This window comes from Balaenoptera ricei, chromosome 16, assembly GCF_028023285.1.
Source record: "Balaenoptera ricei isolate mBalRic1 chromosome 16, mBalRic1.hap2, whole genome shotgun sequence".
NCBI lineage: Eukaryota > Metazoa > Chordata > Mammalia > Artiodactyla > Balaenopteridae > Balaenoptera > Balaenoptera ricei.
Window position 1 is genome coordinate 36,279,762 of NC_082654.1, and position 13,340 is coordinate 36,293,101.

The 13,340-nt window shown below is 42.0% G+C and overlaps 1 protein-coding gene across 1 annotated transcript; it reads left to right on the top strand.

Moving 5' to 3' along the window:
• Nucleotides 1-816: 816 nt before the first annotated feature.
• On the top strand, nt 817-9,667 carry ANKRD1 (ankyrin repeat domain 1). Its single transcript, XM_059900175.1, has 9 exons — nt 817-922; nt 1,582-1,761; nt 2,675-2,812; nt 2,940-3,047; nt 4,092-4,190; nt 5,723-5,821; nt 5,964-6,062; nt 6,200-6,298; nt 8,828-9,667. Exons 1-9 carry the CDS (start codon nt 896-898, stop codon nt 8,936-8,938), a joined length of 960 nt encoding a protein of 319 aa, XP_059756158.1. The 5' UTR covers nt 817-895; the 3' UTR covers nt 8,939-9,667.
• Nucleotides 9,668-13,340: the final 3,673 nt, after the last annotated feature.

A 13,340-nucleotide genomic window follows, 5' to 3' on the forward strand; every position in this document is an offset into this window, starting at 1 on the left:
GCTCCCACAGGTTAGTCTTTTATCTACAGCACCTGAGCACTTTGGCTCTATGACCTAATCAAGGTTGTACTGTTACTAATAACCGGTCTCATATAACCTGTCTTGGGACATTTTGGAAACTTTTTGAATAAAAATTGCTCCAGTAAGCATGCTGTTTTAGAAGACAGTGAGCATGTCATGTGCTAATTATGGCCTGTGACACCATAAAATAAAAGTGCATTACTGAATGCTTTCAATTTCTTATAATGATGGGAAGGTGGCATGTCATGGGGCCTTTTTAGCCCCAGACATCACCCCAGAGAATTCCAAACAGATATAGACAAGGGCAATTAGGACCCGGATCCTTTCCTCTCAGGCTGTTTACCCATGGGAATAGGATGTCCTGAAGCAACACTTCCCCCAAGTGACGTGTCGATAAGTCTGGTTATCAGAAAGATATTATTGGTGGTGTGATACACAGGGCATTTACATTTTCTTGATAGGGTTAGTCATATGAAAGCTGACAAAGAAGGAAAAGGAGCAGTGGTGTGGTGCAATGTCAACAGACAGCTGTCCCCTGGCTTCCCGATAAATAGGATGACTTGCATTGCTGAGCGGTGTGGTCACCGCCAAAGGAATGGCCCTCTCACATTTCTTCCTGATTCACATATTCAGTGGGGTTACTTGTCATCCCCTCCCTCTCCTGCTTCCCAGACACTGAGTCTGGAATGAAAATTCACCTGCCTCTGAGTTGGCCCCGGGTGGGGGGGGAGGGGTGTTACTTGGGTTCCCAGGTTGGAAGATTAGCTCACCCGGCCCTAGCTATATAAGCTGATCAGAGCAGGGGGGGCTCCCCAGGGCCGACTCAACGTTTCATCCCCCAGGAGGAAAACAGACAGACGAACTTCAGGTCAACATGATGGTTCTGAAAGTAGAAGAGCTGGTATGTAAAGCACATTATTTCTACGCAGTGAAAAATGGGGCAGCCTTGATTTTTATTTGAAAATTGAAATGCCCTTTTCTTTCTCGCATAATGTGCTGGTACTCTGAAAATATCATATATGGAAAATGGTTGGTTTATGTGATGAAATAAGTGAAACTGGAAAAAGGGAGCTGGCAGTAATGAATTCTCTACATATTTCCTATCTATTATCTTCTCCTTTGCTTTTATTACTAAAGTGTGTAATCATGTATAGTTATCAAAATGCCTTAGGGGAGAAGTTCTATTGCAAGAATATATGTCTGGAAACTATAACTCAAGGCAAGGGATCATCAACCTAACACGAAAGAATTTTAAATAATCGGTGGGGATGGGGAGGACAGATTGTGATTTTCCTAGGAGAAATGTGATTAAATGGATTAAAAGTAGACTTAAACATTTCAACCTAACCTAAACCTTGATTTAACCAAGAGAGGGGGACAAGCATCTGAAGGTTATCCTGGAACACTGCAGCAACTCGTTGCTGCCTGAGATATGAGAATGTGCTGCCTGGAGGCCACTGTCAGCAGGGAGAGAGGGCCGGGGGCTGCCCGCAGCATCCTCTGTGGAGAACGACCCCAGGACAGGCCTGCTACTTCTGACCCTGCCATCTTCCCTTGTAGGTTACAGGGAAGAAGAATGGCAGTGGGGACGCTGGGGACTTCCTTCCTGAGGATTTCAGAGATGGAGAGTATGAAGCTGCTGTCACTTTAGAGAAGCAAGAGGACCTGAAAACACTTCCAGCACATTTTGTGAGCCTGCGGGAGCAACAGTGGAAAACTGATAAAGAGCGAGAGGCAGAGGTAAGACCCTTCCATGAAATTCATGAGTGGGAGGTTGGGGCAGCGGATGGAGGTGCCAGACAGGTGCCAGACAGGAAGGAGAAGAGAGAGAAACCAAACAAATGCAACCATTCCAAAGATGTTTCTTTGCCAGATTCTAACCTGAAGAGGCAACTTCTATGGGATAGGTTGCAGAAAATAATTCCTTGGCAAGACTATGACCTCTGGATTCCGAATCAATCACTGTATGTTCTGTGACTGTGTTTTGATTGAAAGACTTGGAAAGAGAAATGTGTCCAGTGAATTTCTGATGTCTTACACTGTCTAGTTAATCCCAAACAAGGGAGCCTTCTTTTTCTTAGTAATGTGGTTTGTGGTCCACGGATCATTGTTTGACTGTGGCCGCTTTCTGTGTTGACAAAATGTGTTGCTGGGTGAATTTTCATTACTTACTAACCACAGATAAAACATGCATTTGTTAGCTGTAGTCCAGGATAGTCTATTTCATGAGCCCTGCTTAGTGGGCCACCTGAAAGACACTGGCACTGAAATTTTAGAGCTTAAAACTTATTAGTGGAGTCTTTTGGGTAAAAAAAAAAATTCATGAGCATGATACAAAATTCTACAGAAATCTGGGGCTTGTTTATGGAAATAATTACAAAATCATCACTTAGAGACTAGATCCTATCTCCAGTGAAAAGCTGATGCTATGAGCAAGGAAAGTGAAGATGAAGGCAATTAGCTGAAAAATTTGACCCCTAAGTACTTGAATAAGAAATCACTAAATCCAAGTCAAAGATTTATTATAAATTTTTTATCTTTTTGTGCAAACTGCTCACATACTTAGCTCAGACCTTGTAGATTCTGTTTTGACACAACCAGAATGCTTGTCAGTAGAACTCACTGTATTTTGAAACATGGATTTCTTTTTTAGCTCAAGAAGAAAAAACTAGAACAAAGATCAAAGCTTGAAAATTTAGAAGACCTTGAAATAATCATTCAACTGAAGAAAAGGAAAAAATACAGGAAAACTAAAGTTCCAGTTGTGAAGGAACCTGAACCCGAAATCATCGTAAGGGCTGCTTGGTTTTGCAGTATTACACCTCGGCATTAGGCTACAGGGGAGTAAATATCTGTGGAGGGTTTGATTGAATGTTGGAAAACCCATGGTAACTCTCACACTGTTTTTTTGGCTTTAGACAGAACCTGTGGATGTGCCTAGTTTTCTGAAGGCTGCCCTGGAGAATAAACTGCCAGTAGTAGAAAAATTCTTGTCAGACAAGAACAATCCAGATGTCTGTGATGAGGTAAGGCTTATACAAAGCACTGCAAAATCCAGCTCATTAATTTTGTGTTTCTTATGCTTTGCTGCAGCCTTGCTAATCTGGTGCCAAAAATCAATCCACCTGAAACAGTCTCCCCAGCTGTTGCCACATATGCCAATAGCATAACAGGGGAGTGCAGTGGTCCAAAAAAAGAAAATGCTGGATTAGAGCTATGGATTGCATTATTTTTTGCACTCTAATATACTTCTGACTGCTTTTTCAGCTTGTCTTTAATTTTTAGATCTTTGAGATAGACTCTTAATATGGCAGGACCAACGAGTCACCAATGGAGAAATATATTATTAGCATTATCTTTGATTGGACTCAAATACATCAGCTCTACACAGGGAATCTGTAGACTGGAGTTCAAGTGCTAGCTCTGTCACTACTTGCCTATTTGATTTTTAGCAGCCAATCTGCATTTTCTGGACCTCAGTTTCCTTATCTGAAAATAGGGGGCATTGGAGTGAAATAATGCCTAAAAGGTGTTCCAGCACAGTCTATTAATCCATTTATATGAAGCCATTTACCAGAAATCACTAATCCTTTTTGTATCCTTTCCGCCATGAATTGAAATGGGGAATCATTTCTGAAGTTGAATGAAAAATGTCTCCCATTTTCTTAAAAATGAATTGATTGCTTTTTGATATTCAACCTATCAACCGTCCCAGATGGAAGAAAACAGCCTGAACTGCATGGCAAATACTACAGAAACCATGAAGGCACAAAATATAAGAAAGGGAAATGTCAGCATTTAGATAGTTTTGAATCTTTAAGCCCATGTGCCTCGATGTAGACCTCTAAGCACTTAGAAACGTATGTTGCAGGAGACGTAAATCTCAGTTGCAGAATAATTGTTCTAGACAACAATTTTAGTAAATTTGACATTTCTAATTCATAAAGAAGCACTCAAGTTTCTATCAACTAGGTCATCAGAGTCCCCAGCTTCATACTTCTTAGAAAGGATTTATGCTCATTTTTATATGCATTGCTCCCTCTCTCTTTCTTAAATCTCTGTTTTGACAGTATAAACGGACAGCTCTTCATAGAGCATGCTTAGAAGGACATTTGGCAATTGTGGAGAAGTTAATAGAAGCTGGAGCCCAGACTGAATTCCGTGATATGGTAAATATATTTCTTTGTCTGGAAGTGAGCCAAAGTAAGTAGACTATGTGAAACTTGAGAAAACCTACAATGGAAAAGGGGGCTGACTGTATTGAAAATTGATCTGCGAGAACTAGGCAGAAGCTCGTTTCTCCATACAAAGGGAAGTTGGGAGATGGGACTAGGTCATGTGGGAAGTATTTTTCACACATACTGAAAGGAGAGGAGTGTTCCAGGGAAAAGAAGGAAGTGAGAGCTGCTGGACAGAATTCAATATCCTCATCGAAGACTTGGGTCATTATCAAGTCAGTAGCCTTACTGAGAAGTAATGCAGTCAACACTTGCCTTTCAGCCTCCATGTCCTTCTACCATTTGTGGCCACCTGCTCCTGGCCCCTTGGCTGCCAACAACATCTCAGAATTCTCTAGCTGCACACCTTATATGATAGATGCTGATTGTCATCAGTGAGATTTGGGGCTAGACTGCATACAAAATGAATTGCATCTACGGAAAGTAGTTGCTATTCAGACCTCAGTAATTCAACCACTGTGATTTCTACACAGACCGGTACACAGCATATTTTATGACCTGAAGATTGAGCTGAGAAAATGCTTTATTTAAATACAGCTCAATTTGACTTTTCAGCAAAGTGGAAAAGGGACTGAAAAAGTCCAAAGGAACTGGCCAAAATTGAACCCAAAAGACGTACACACAGAAAAACAAGAAAAGAAACAAAATATAAAGTTTGTATAGAAAGACACAAAAATTCATGAGCATGGGATTTGGAGGGCCAGGGATATACCAAACTTACTCCTATGAGTAAGTGCAGTGACCACGAGTGATGATGGTCAAGGTACAGAGGGTGTGCTGGCACAAATGGCAGGAGAGACCCAGCAAGGGATGAGGAAAAAACAACAGGGACAAAGATAGGTGTCAGATCCAGATGAATATATCTTTTAGAAGGGACTACTTTTATTCTGCCAGAATTTTAAAATACATTTGTCTAGAACTCTTGAGTGCATATGGCAAAAGTGGTTAAAAGTTCCAGGCAGACTGTGGGTTGGAATATCTCTTCTGCCACTTACTAGCTGTGCTTCCTTGGGCAAGAAACTTGAATATTTTGGAGCCTTGTTTTTCTCATCTGCAAAACGAGCACAGAATACCCACTTCATAATGTTGCTGGGAGCATCATTGCGTCTGAAGTATGAGGCACTATGTCGGCACGAGGAAATTCCCAATAAATTGTAGTTCTTATCCTCTTTTAAAAAGATTTATTAGGTTTATTAAGAACCTCCTAATGATGCAAACACACACATAGATACATACACAGGAGCGCATACACTCACATTCACACACTTAAGAGTTTAGCCAAAACATTTGGCAAGAGCCTTCGACTACAATAGTTACAATTGGCAACCTAGACGAGGACAGCCCAGTGTCACCCACGGATGTCCTAGCAAACCTGGCGTTCCTGGGCTTTAGAAACGAAGTACTAATTCCTCTGTCTAGGTTCTTCTTTCACTAACTCCTGTCCTTTTACCTTCCCGGTACAGCTTGAATCCACAGCTATCCACTGGGCAAGCCGCGGAGGAAACCTGGATGTCTTAAAACTGTTGCTGAACAAAGGAGCAAAAATCAGTGCGCGGGATAAGGTACTTCGCCTCCTCCTGTCCCCCTCCTTCTTCCCCTCCGCCTCCCTGTCCCTCCTCCACTTCTCCCCTTCACACACGCCTTGGGGTCTGGGCAGCCTCTGTCCTCACGCCCAGGGACACAGCAGGCTCTTGCATTTTGCAGTTGCTCAGCACGGCCCTGCACGTGGCGGTGAGGACCGGCCACTACGAGTGCGCAGAGCATCTCATTGCCTGCGAGGCGGAACGCAACGCCAAAGACCGAGTGAGTAGCCCGGCAGAGTTTGGCCTCCTAAAGCTTCACTCATTTACATATTTGGAATAACTGCCCCAGCCGGGCACCCTTGCGGGACCCACTTCCTGGCCTCAGGCTCACCTTGTCTGTTCACTCTGCTTCACTAGGAAGGAGATACCCCCCTGCATGATGCCGTGAGGCTGAACCGGTACAAGATGATCAGACTCCTGATCATGTATGGCGCCGACCTCAACATCAAGAACTGTGTAAGTGCTCAAGCAAGGGGCCCTGCTTGCCAGCTTTCTAATGAACAAAAATATGGCTCACATACTTGGAAATATTCTTACAACGGTAGTGTTGATATTTCAGGGGTCTCTTGACGGTTTAAATGCCCCTGGTCATTCCCATAAGGACATTGCTGAGTTTGGCAAGGACTCAGATCACCTGGTCAGAGATGGGGAAGCCATAGTGACTGCTATGACCTCAGTGCCTAATATAGCCTGTAGTAATTCTTTAAAAATTTGGCCTTGAAGATAAAAGATGGCCAAACCGCCCACACTTACAGACATAAGCACTGTCTGCCTTGGCCATCCCTGGCTGAGCAAGGTCTGGGTAGTCAGGAATAAAGACACCCACCATTGCTGAAGTTGTCAAAAATTCCACAGTGGTCAATGCAACCAAGGGCCAAGGAACTCAAATTAATCAACATCTAATCCAAGGAATTCTGAATAGTCCTCCCCTCCTTACAACAGCATGACAGGCTACCACTTTTTCCAGGGGTAGCCATGCTTTTGCCTATATTTTTGAGATAATTTCTGTTCATTCTCCTCTTTGGTTTATCTGCACATCCCTCAAAATACTTTCCTATATTTAGGCCCTGAAAATGCTTGTATAAGTCCCCTTTATGAGTACGTATTAATTAAGCTTCATCTGTAAGCCAGGGAATGTAACCAAATTTTCCTCATGGTCCCAATTCCCAGTCAAGCATCATCTAAGCTTTAAAAATATCACTGGGAGGAATGAGTGTAAAGTACTGAAGAAGTAATTTGAAAGAAGCTTTTGGAGAATCACTTTACAAAGAAGGAAAGAAAACCCCAGTCATCTTATACTGTGAATAATTTCTTCCTCTTACTGTGTTACTATAAGACTGAGAGGAATACTTCATCATTCAAAAAAAAAAAGAAGTCTTGGTGACAGGAACAAAAAATAAATGCAATAGAGACTGCGTTAACAGTCGGGTCCCCTCATTCTTGATATTGGGATTGATCTTATCAAATAATTTAAACAAACTATCAGAAAGAGTAGATTCAATGAAATCCCCAATGCTGCAGAAAATATGATTTTTTTTCAGGCAGTGAGAGACACTACCTGCAGAGATAAATAGCGTACAGATTTGGGGAGACTGTGTAAGTAGCCAGGGAATCATGAGATAAATTTCAATACAGAGGAGTTCGAGGAATTCATGAAAGAATAGCCCCAAATATACAAATAGGGATCAGGGCTCTGAATTATCAGTAAGACCCCAGCATAAAGGTTCTGGAACTGTTAATGTCACTGACCCAATGGATGGATGTTCCCAAAAAAGACCACTAAGCTATTGGACACCATCTTGAAGGGAACTGGAAACAATACATTACTGTATTGTTGTCCAAAACTCTGTCTTCATGTTTGCTGATGAGTGTCCCTCAAGGTAGGATGCTACAAGGTGAGAAGGTCCAGAATGAAGGTTGCAGGGCCACTAACTCAAATCCGCACAGGGCCCAGGCAGACGGGATAGATGACTTACATGGTGGCTGCTGGTGCCATGCACACAACTTACTTCAAGGTAGCAGCCCTTCCCCAACTCCGTCCATTGCTGCTCCGTGAAACCACGGGAACTGTGCGGCCAGGTCTCCCAGTTTTTTCGCAGAGATCACACATTCAGTTGGGAAATCTCTTAATTTCCAACTGTTGCTAATTAATTCCAACTTTTAAAAAAAATCTAAGCTCTATTTGGGCCAAAACAGGTCTCTAGCTTTATTTGCATCTCAAAGCTGCCAGTCTGCCAGTCTCTGGGATAAAGAGAGACTTCTGAATGAATAGAGATGGAAAATTTTAGGACTTCTCAAATTTAAAGACAAGAATTGAGAGGTGACACAGTTTTAATTGTTGTAAATATCTTGAGATGTATGCTTAAGGTAAAAAAATTTTGGTCTCAAAAGTTATTTATTCATACATCATTGATATCATCTCCAAGAAAAATAAATTTCCTGGGAGAGACCAATGTAAGTTCTGAGCAGCTGTGAAAAATCTACCCCTTGGAGTGGTACCTGTGTACTTAAGCCAAGGTGTTGAAACAGCTCATTCCCCACCAGTTTTTATCAATCAGGAATCATTTTCCAAATTGATAGGAACTGGTTCTTGACCAAGAGGGATACTACTACCTCCCCACACCCATTTTGCAGGATACTGGGTAAGTATGGAGGCATTTTTTGAGTTTGAAAATGACTTGGCTTACTCTTGCTGTTTAGTGTCTAGGGACAGGGATTTTTACCACCACCTGGGATATCCCACAGGAAAGAAAACCATTGCTAATCTGAAATGCCAAAAGCATTCCCGTGAGAAACAGTGAAGGGCTGGTTTGAATATAAACTGCAAATCACTCATAGTGGAAAACATAAAACACTTCAATAACATACACCTATCCATTACCTCATTAAATACACACACACACACACACACACACACACACACACGAGATGAATTTATAGATGCCTCCCACCTGGAAGTCAAATTCCCTCCTCTATTTTGATTAGGCTGGGAAGACTCCGACAGATCTGGTGCTACAGTGGCAGAATGGAACCAAAGCAATATTTGACAACCTCAAAGAGAACTCCTACAAATCCTCTCGCATAGAGACATTCTGAGAAAAACGACGACAGAAGCTTCCATTGGCTTCTCTTCACTGCCCCAAAGAGCGACTCATCATGAAAACTAGCTTCTCTTTATCAACCTGTTGTAAAGCGGCACCTAATTATGTTTTGAGAAAGCACAGGGACGTAGGTATTGACATTTCCCTTAGTGAAACCCACTGTATTTATTTGTATTTATTACTGTTTATTTATTTATTTACTGCGATACCACCGATATTCAGATCCTTCGTGATCACCCATTTGGTGAACAAGCTTAGTTTGTATGTGATGCGTCAGAGCCTTCCCATAGGTAGTTCTTAAACCGTGTTAACCAGAAGTGCTGTCAGTGCCAACTTACGTGTCACCTCGCTCATGGAAGATGTTTCAAGGTGTTTTTGAAAGACAAAGGGGATTATTGCGGCCCTCTTTTCTCCTGAATTTTTCATGCTGAAGTGTGAGGCCGTGGAAAGCCTGTAGCGACAGGAAAGGAAACAGAATGAAAGTGATTCTGTGAGGACAGTAAAGCCGGCCATTCGACGCCTGGGCCTGGTAATTCTTACTAGGTCACACGCTGTACGTACCAAGGTAAAGAGAATGTCTTGAGTGTAAGTGGAAGGAGCGGGCCACTGGGCCGTGCAGAACTGAATGAGTTCAAAAAAGATGAAAGTAACTGCGAATTGTAAATGTGTAAATGTATATTATGCTGTATGTATATTTTATGTTCATAATAAAAGCAAATCCTAACCCTCTTTCCTCCTTTTAGTGGGAAAGAATCATGCAAAAAGGCCATTTAGATGGGGTTTTCTTTGTCTTCCAAGCTTTTCATATTAGGAATGTCCTGTAGAACCACACCTCTCAGTATTTAACGTGTACACAGATCACCTGAGGATCTTGTTAAAATGCAGATTCCGATTCCTCCAGTGTGGGTGGGGCCTGAGATTCTGCATTAACGACAAGCCCCCAGGCGATGCAGAGGTGGTGGTATGGCACAGCCACATTGAGCAGCATGGCTGTGAAAACCATAAAGATACCCAGGAGTTCAAGCTTTTTTGGCCCCAGTGATGGGGAGAAAGAGACCCCTGGTGGGCAAAATGATTACTGCAAGTTAAGGTGTTCCCTTAAGATGTTCCCCTGGGGCTTAACTAATCTGAGGTTTAACAATTATTGTGCACACCGGGCGGTAATGTCAAAGACTGCCCACGAGAAAACACACCTGGCCAATGATTGCTGACCTCCAAGGGGAGCTACTTTGCTGCCATGTGCTGGGCCAGGTGCTATGACCTGTGATGAGAAAACCAAATTGTCCCCACCCTGCCTTCCTGGAATAGATGAATATTAAAGAAATAATCACAGAAATCAATATACAGTAACAATCTGAAGTAAGTATATAAAGAAGTAAAAAGTACAGAGTGCTGAGAGTCTAAGCTGTGGAGGCCCATCATTCAATGGGGAGGCAGCGGAGGGGGTTTCTACAAAGACTTCTTTGAGGTGGAAACCTTTCAGGGGAGTCTGAAGGATAAACTGGAGTTATTCAAGCACAGTGTTCCAGGCAGCAGAGAGAACACAGAAAAGGGCAAGGTTATGGGAAAAGTATGAAGGCCAACATGAAACACTCGCACTAGTACCCCTCCCAAAAAACACCCCAGATAGGATAAAACTCATAACCTCTTCGCTATGCCTCTAACACTTTGAGAGGGCATGTAGGCACAATCCATAACCAGAAGATCCTCCAGTTAGCTGATCATGGAGTTGTGAGGATGGTTTGAAATATTTTTGTACCTTTTCTATCTAGTCTCTGAACAATCTGTAGAGTCCACCTCCTGGGGGCGTCGGGAGCTTCATTCTCTCTGTTATCTCCCTCTCAATCCCCTTCTGCCACCCCCTGCTCTCCCTTGAGGGTCCTGGCTCTAACCGGTCAGATCCTTAAGGCTTGGGGTCCTTCCATTTCTTCCAAGTAAAGCACCTACAACAGAGGCAGCATCTGCACTGCTGCAATGATGTCTCCCACAGCATAGCTTGGGTGTGTTATTATTTACGTGGCCAAGTTTATTCTTGATGTCTTCCTCAAGTTCCCCTCCCCACAAGAGCTGGAAGGTAAAGGAGAGAAGGAAGTAAGGGGTTAAAACACTTTTGTGTTGCTGCATATAAAGATCTGCACTAGTACAGAGGTAGGGGGCATGAGAATCAACATGGAATAAGTCCCATTATAACAAAGCCAACTCAGTGACCTTTGCTAACGGAAAAGATAAACACTTCAGGCAAAACCTTCAAGTTTCTGTCACACTGGCGGTCAACTTTTATAAGCTCCCTGTCTTCCCAACTAAGCCAGCTCTTTGCCCACAGTCTGCATCTTGCGTTCTTTTACCAGTGAAGGGAATGTCCCACTGGCCGATGGAGACTCTTGGAAGTTGTTCTAGACTTTCCCTTTGCCTCATCCCTCTTTCAACCAACCACCAAGACTTCTTATTAAGCATACTACCTAAGGGGTGCTGTAATCTGTCCACTTCCTCTCATCCCAGGGGCCACTCCCCTAGTTCAGATCACCATAGCAGCTCCCGGATTACTCAGATGCCCTCACCTTACTTCCCTCCAGTCTGTTCCTCAAGTTGCAGCCAGGGTGATTTTTCTAAAATGCAAATACGATCAAGTCATTCTCCACTTCAAAATTTTTCAGTGGCTGCCCATTTCTCTCAGGATGAAATAAAAGTGCCTTAACGTTTTCTAAAACTCTTGAAATCTGAATGCTGTTAACTCTTTATTCTCATCTATTTCTCATTACTTTCCTAGCTAAACAGCAAATGTCAACTCTACTGAATTTTCAGTTTCTTAAAAAATCCAGGCACTAGCTTTTGTTCTCATATACTGTGCCAACTCCCTGGAAGTCTCTTCTTCCCACCCCACTGCATAATTTCTCCTCATTCCTCCCCTTCAGGGTAGCTGTATGTCCTCCAGGAAGCCACCCGTAACTCTTACTTAGACTTTGTTAGTCTCAAGTGTGTTCCTGCTGTACTTTTTTTCTCCATGTCATAACATCTATCATACTGCCTTTACCCCCCAAATGAAAAAATCTCCTCTCCCCTTGAACAAGCAATACATGCTCATTAAGTATTAAGGCAATTATAGAAATGAAGAAAGCAAACGTCACCAATAATCCTAATTTCGTGACACTGATTATTTCTGTGCACATTACATATGGGCACTGTACATTTAGCTTTATAACTCTGTTTTCAATTGAACAACTTATTCTAGACATCTTTATAAATGGTAGTCTTATGTTTCAATGTACAATGGATCATTTAACCAATCCTATCATTATTGGGCATTCAGGTTGTTTCCATTTTCCCATTTTAGACATTGTTGCAATGAATATTCTTATCCATGCATCCTTTACACCTAACCAGTTATTTCTGAAGAAATACATTTATAGAAATACCTATAAGGTTGGTATTAAATTATCCCTTCCACAATGTTATTGCCTTTTCCCACAACCATGAAAATACTCATTTTATAAATCTTTTATTTTTTCAACCCGATCAGCAAAAGAAAGATATATTTTTGATGATTTTCCCTTGATTACTAAAAAAGTTCAGCATCTTCAGGTTTATTGAGCATTTTTCTGGGCCAATCTTCCTTGCTCAATTTTCTACTAAGGCAGGTTCCCTGGAAGCGGTGCTTGAAATAAGGATTCTTGTGGAAGTGATTTCTTGACAGTGGTCTATAAGGGACTGAGGGAAACAGGACAGGGAAGGAGAAGAAAAGAGGCAAAGACATGGTTTCAGAAGTCTCTCCTACACCTAATCCCATGGGGAGCTCAGGAGCATAAACTGCACCACAGAGGCCAGAAGGCCAGGCTGTAATGCCCTGCATCAGGCATTCACCGTGGGCCAACCTCCAGGGGAGGGTAAGGATAAACCATTAATATCCAACATGCAGCAGCTGGAGAAGGGGTACCCAGCCTGGTAAAAAGGATCTGGATGGACACTAGCAGTATTTGTCATGTTGCATATTTGTTTTTTAAAAGCAATTTCTTTAAAGAAGCTAAGGATGCTACACCTCTCTGGAATATGCCCTGTAAATGTTCCTTCCTAGTTGTTTGTACTTTTCTAACACTACATTTTTATAGACAAATTGATCAAGCTTCTATGTTTTCTGGCTTTGATGACGTTTAGGTCTTTTCCAATCCAAGCTTTTTTTTTTTTTTTTTTTAAAAATAATTACCTTTTTCTTTAGTATTTTACACTTAAAAAAAATTTAAATCTTTAATCCACCTTAATTTATTATGCGTGTGTACTGGGTATGACATAGGGAATGGACTTCTTGTTTTTCCTAAATGACAGAATAACAGCTGATATTTAGTGGGTACATTCTATATGACAGGTTCTGCTCTGGGCCTTCTACAAATTTTAATCCACTTAAC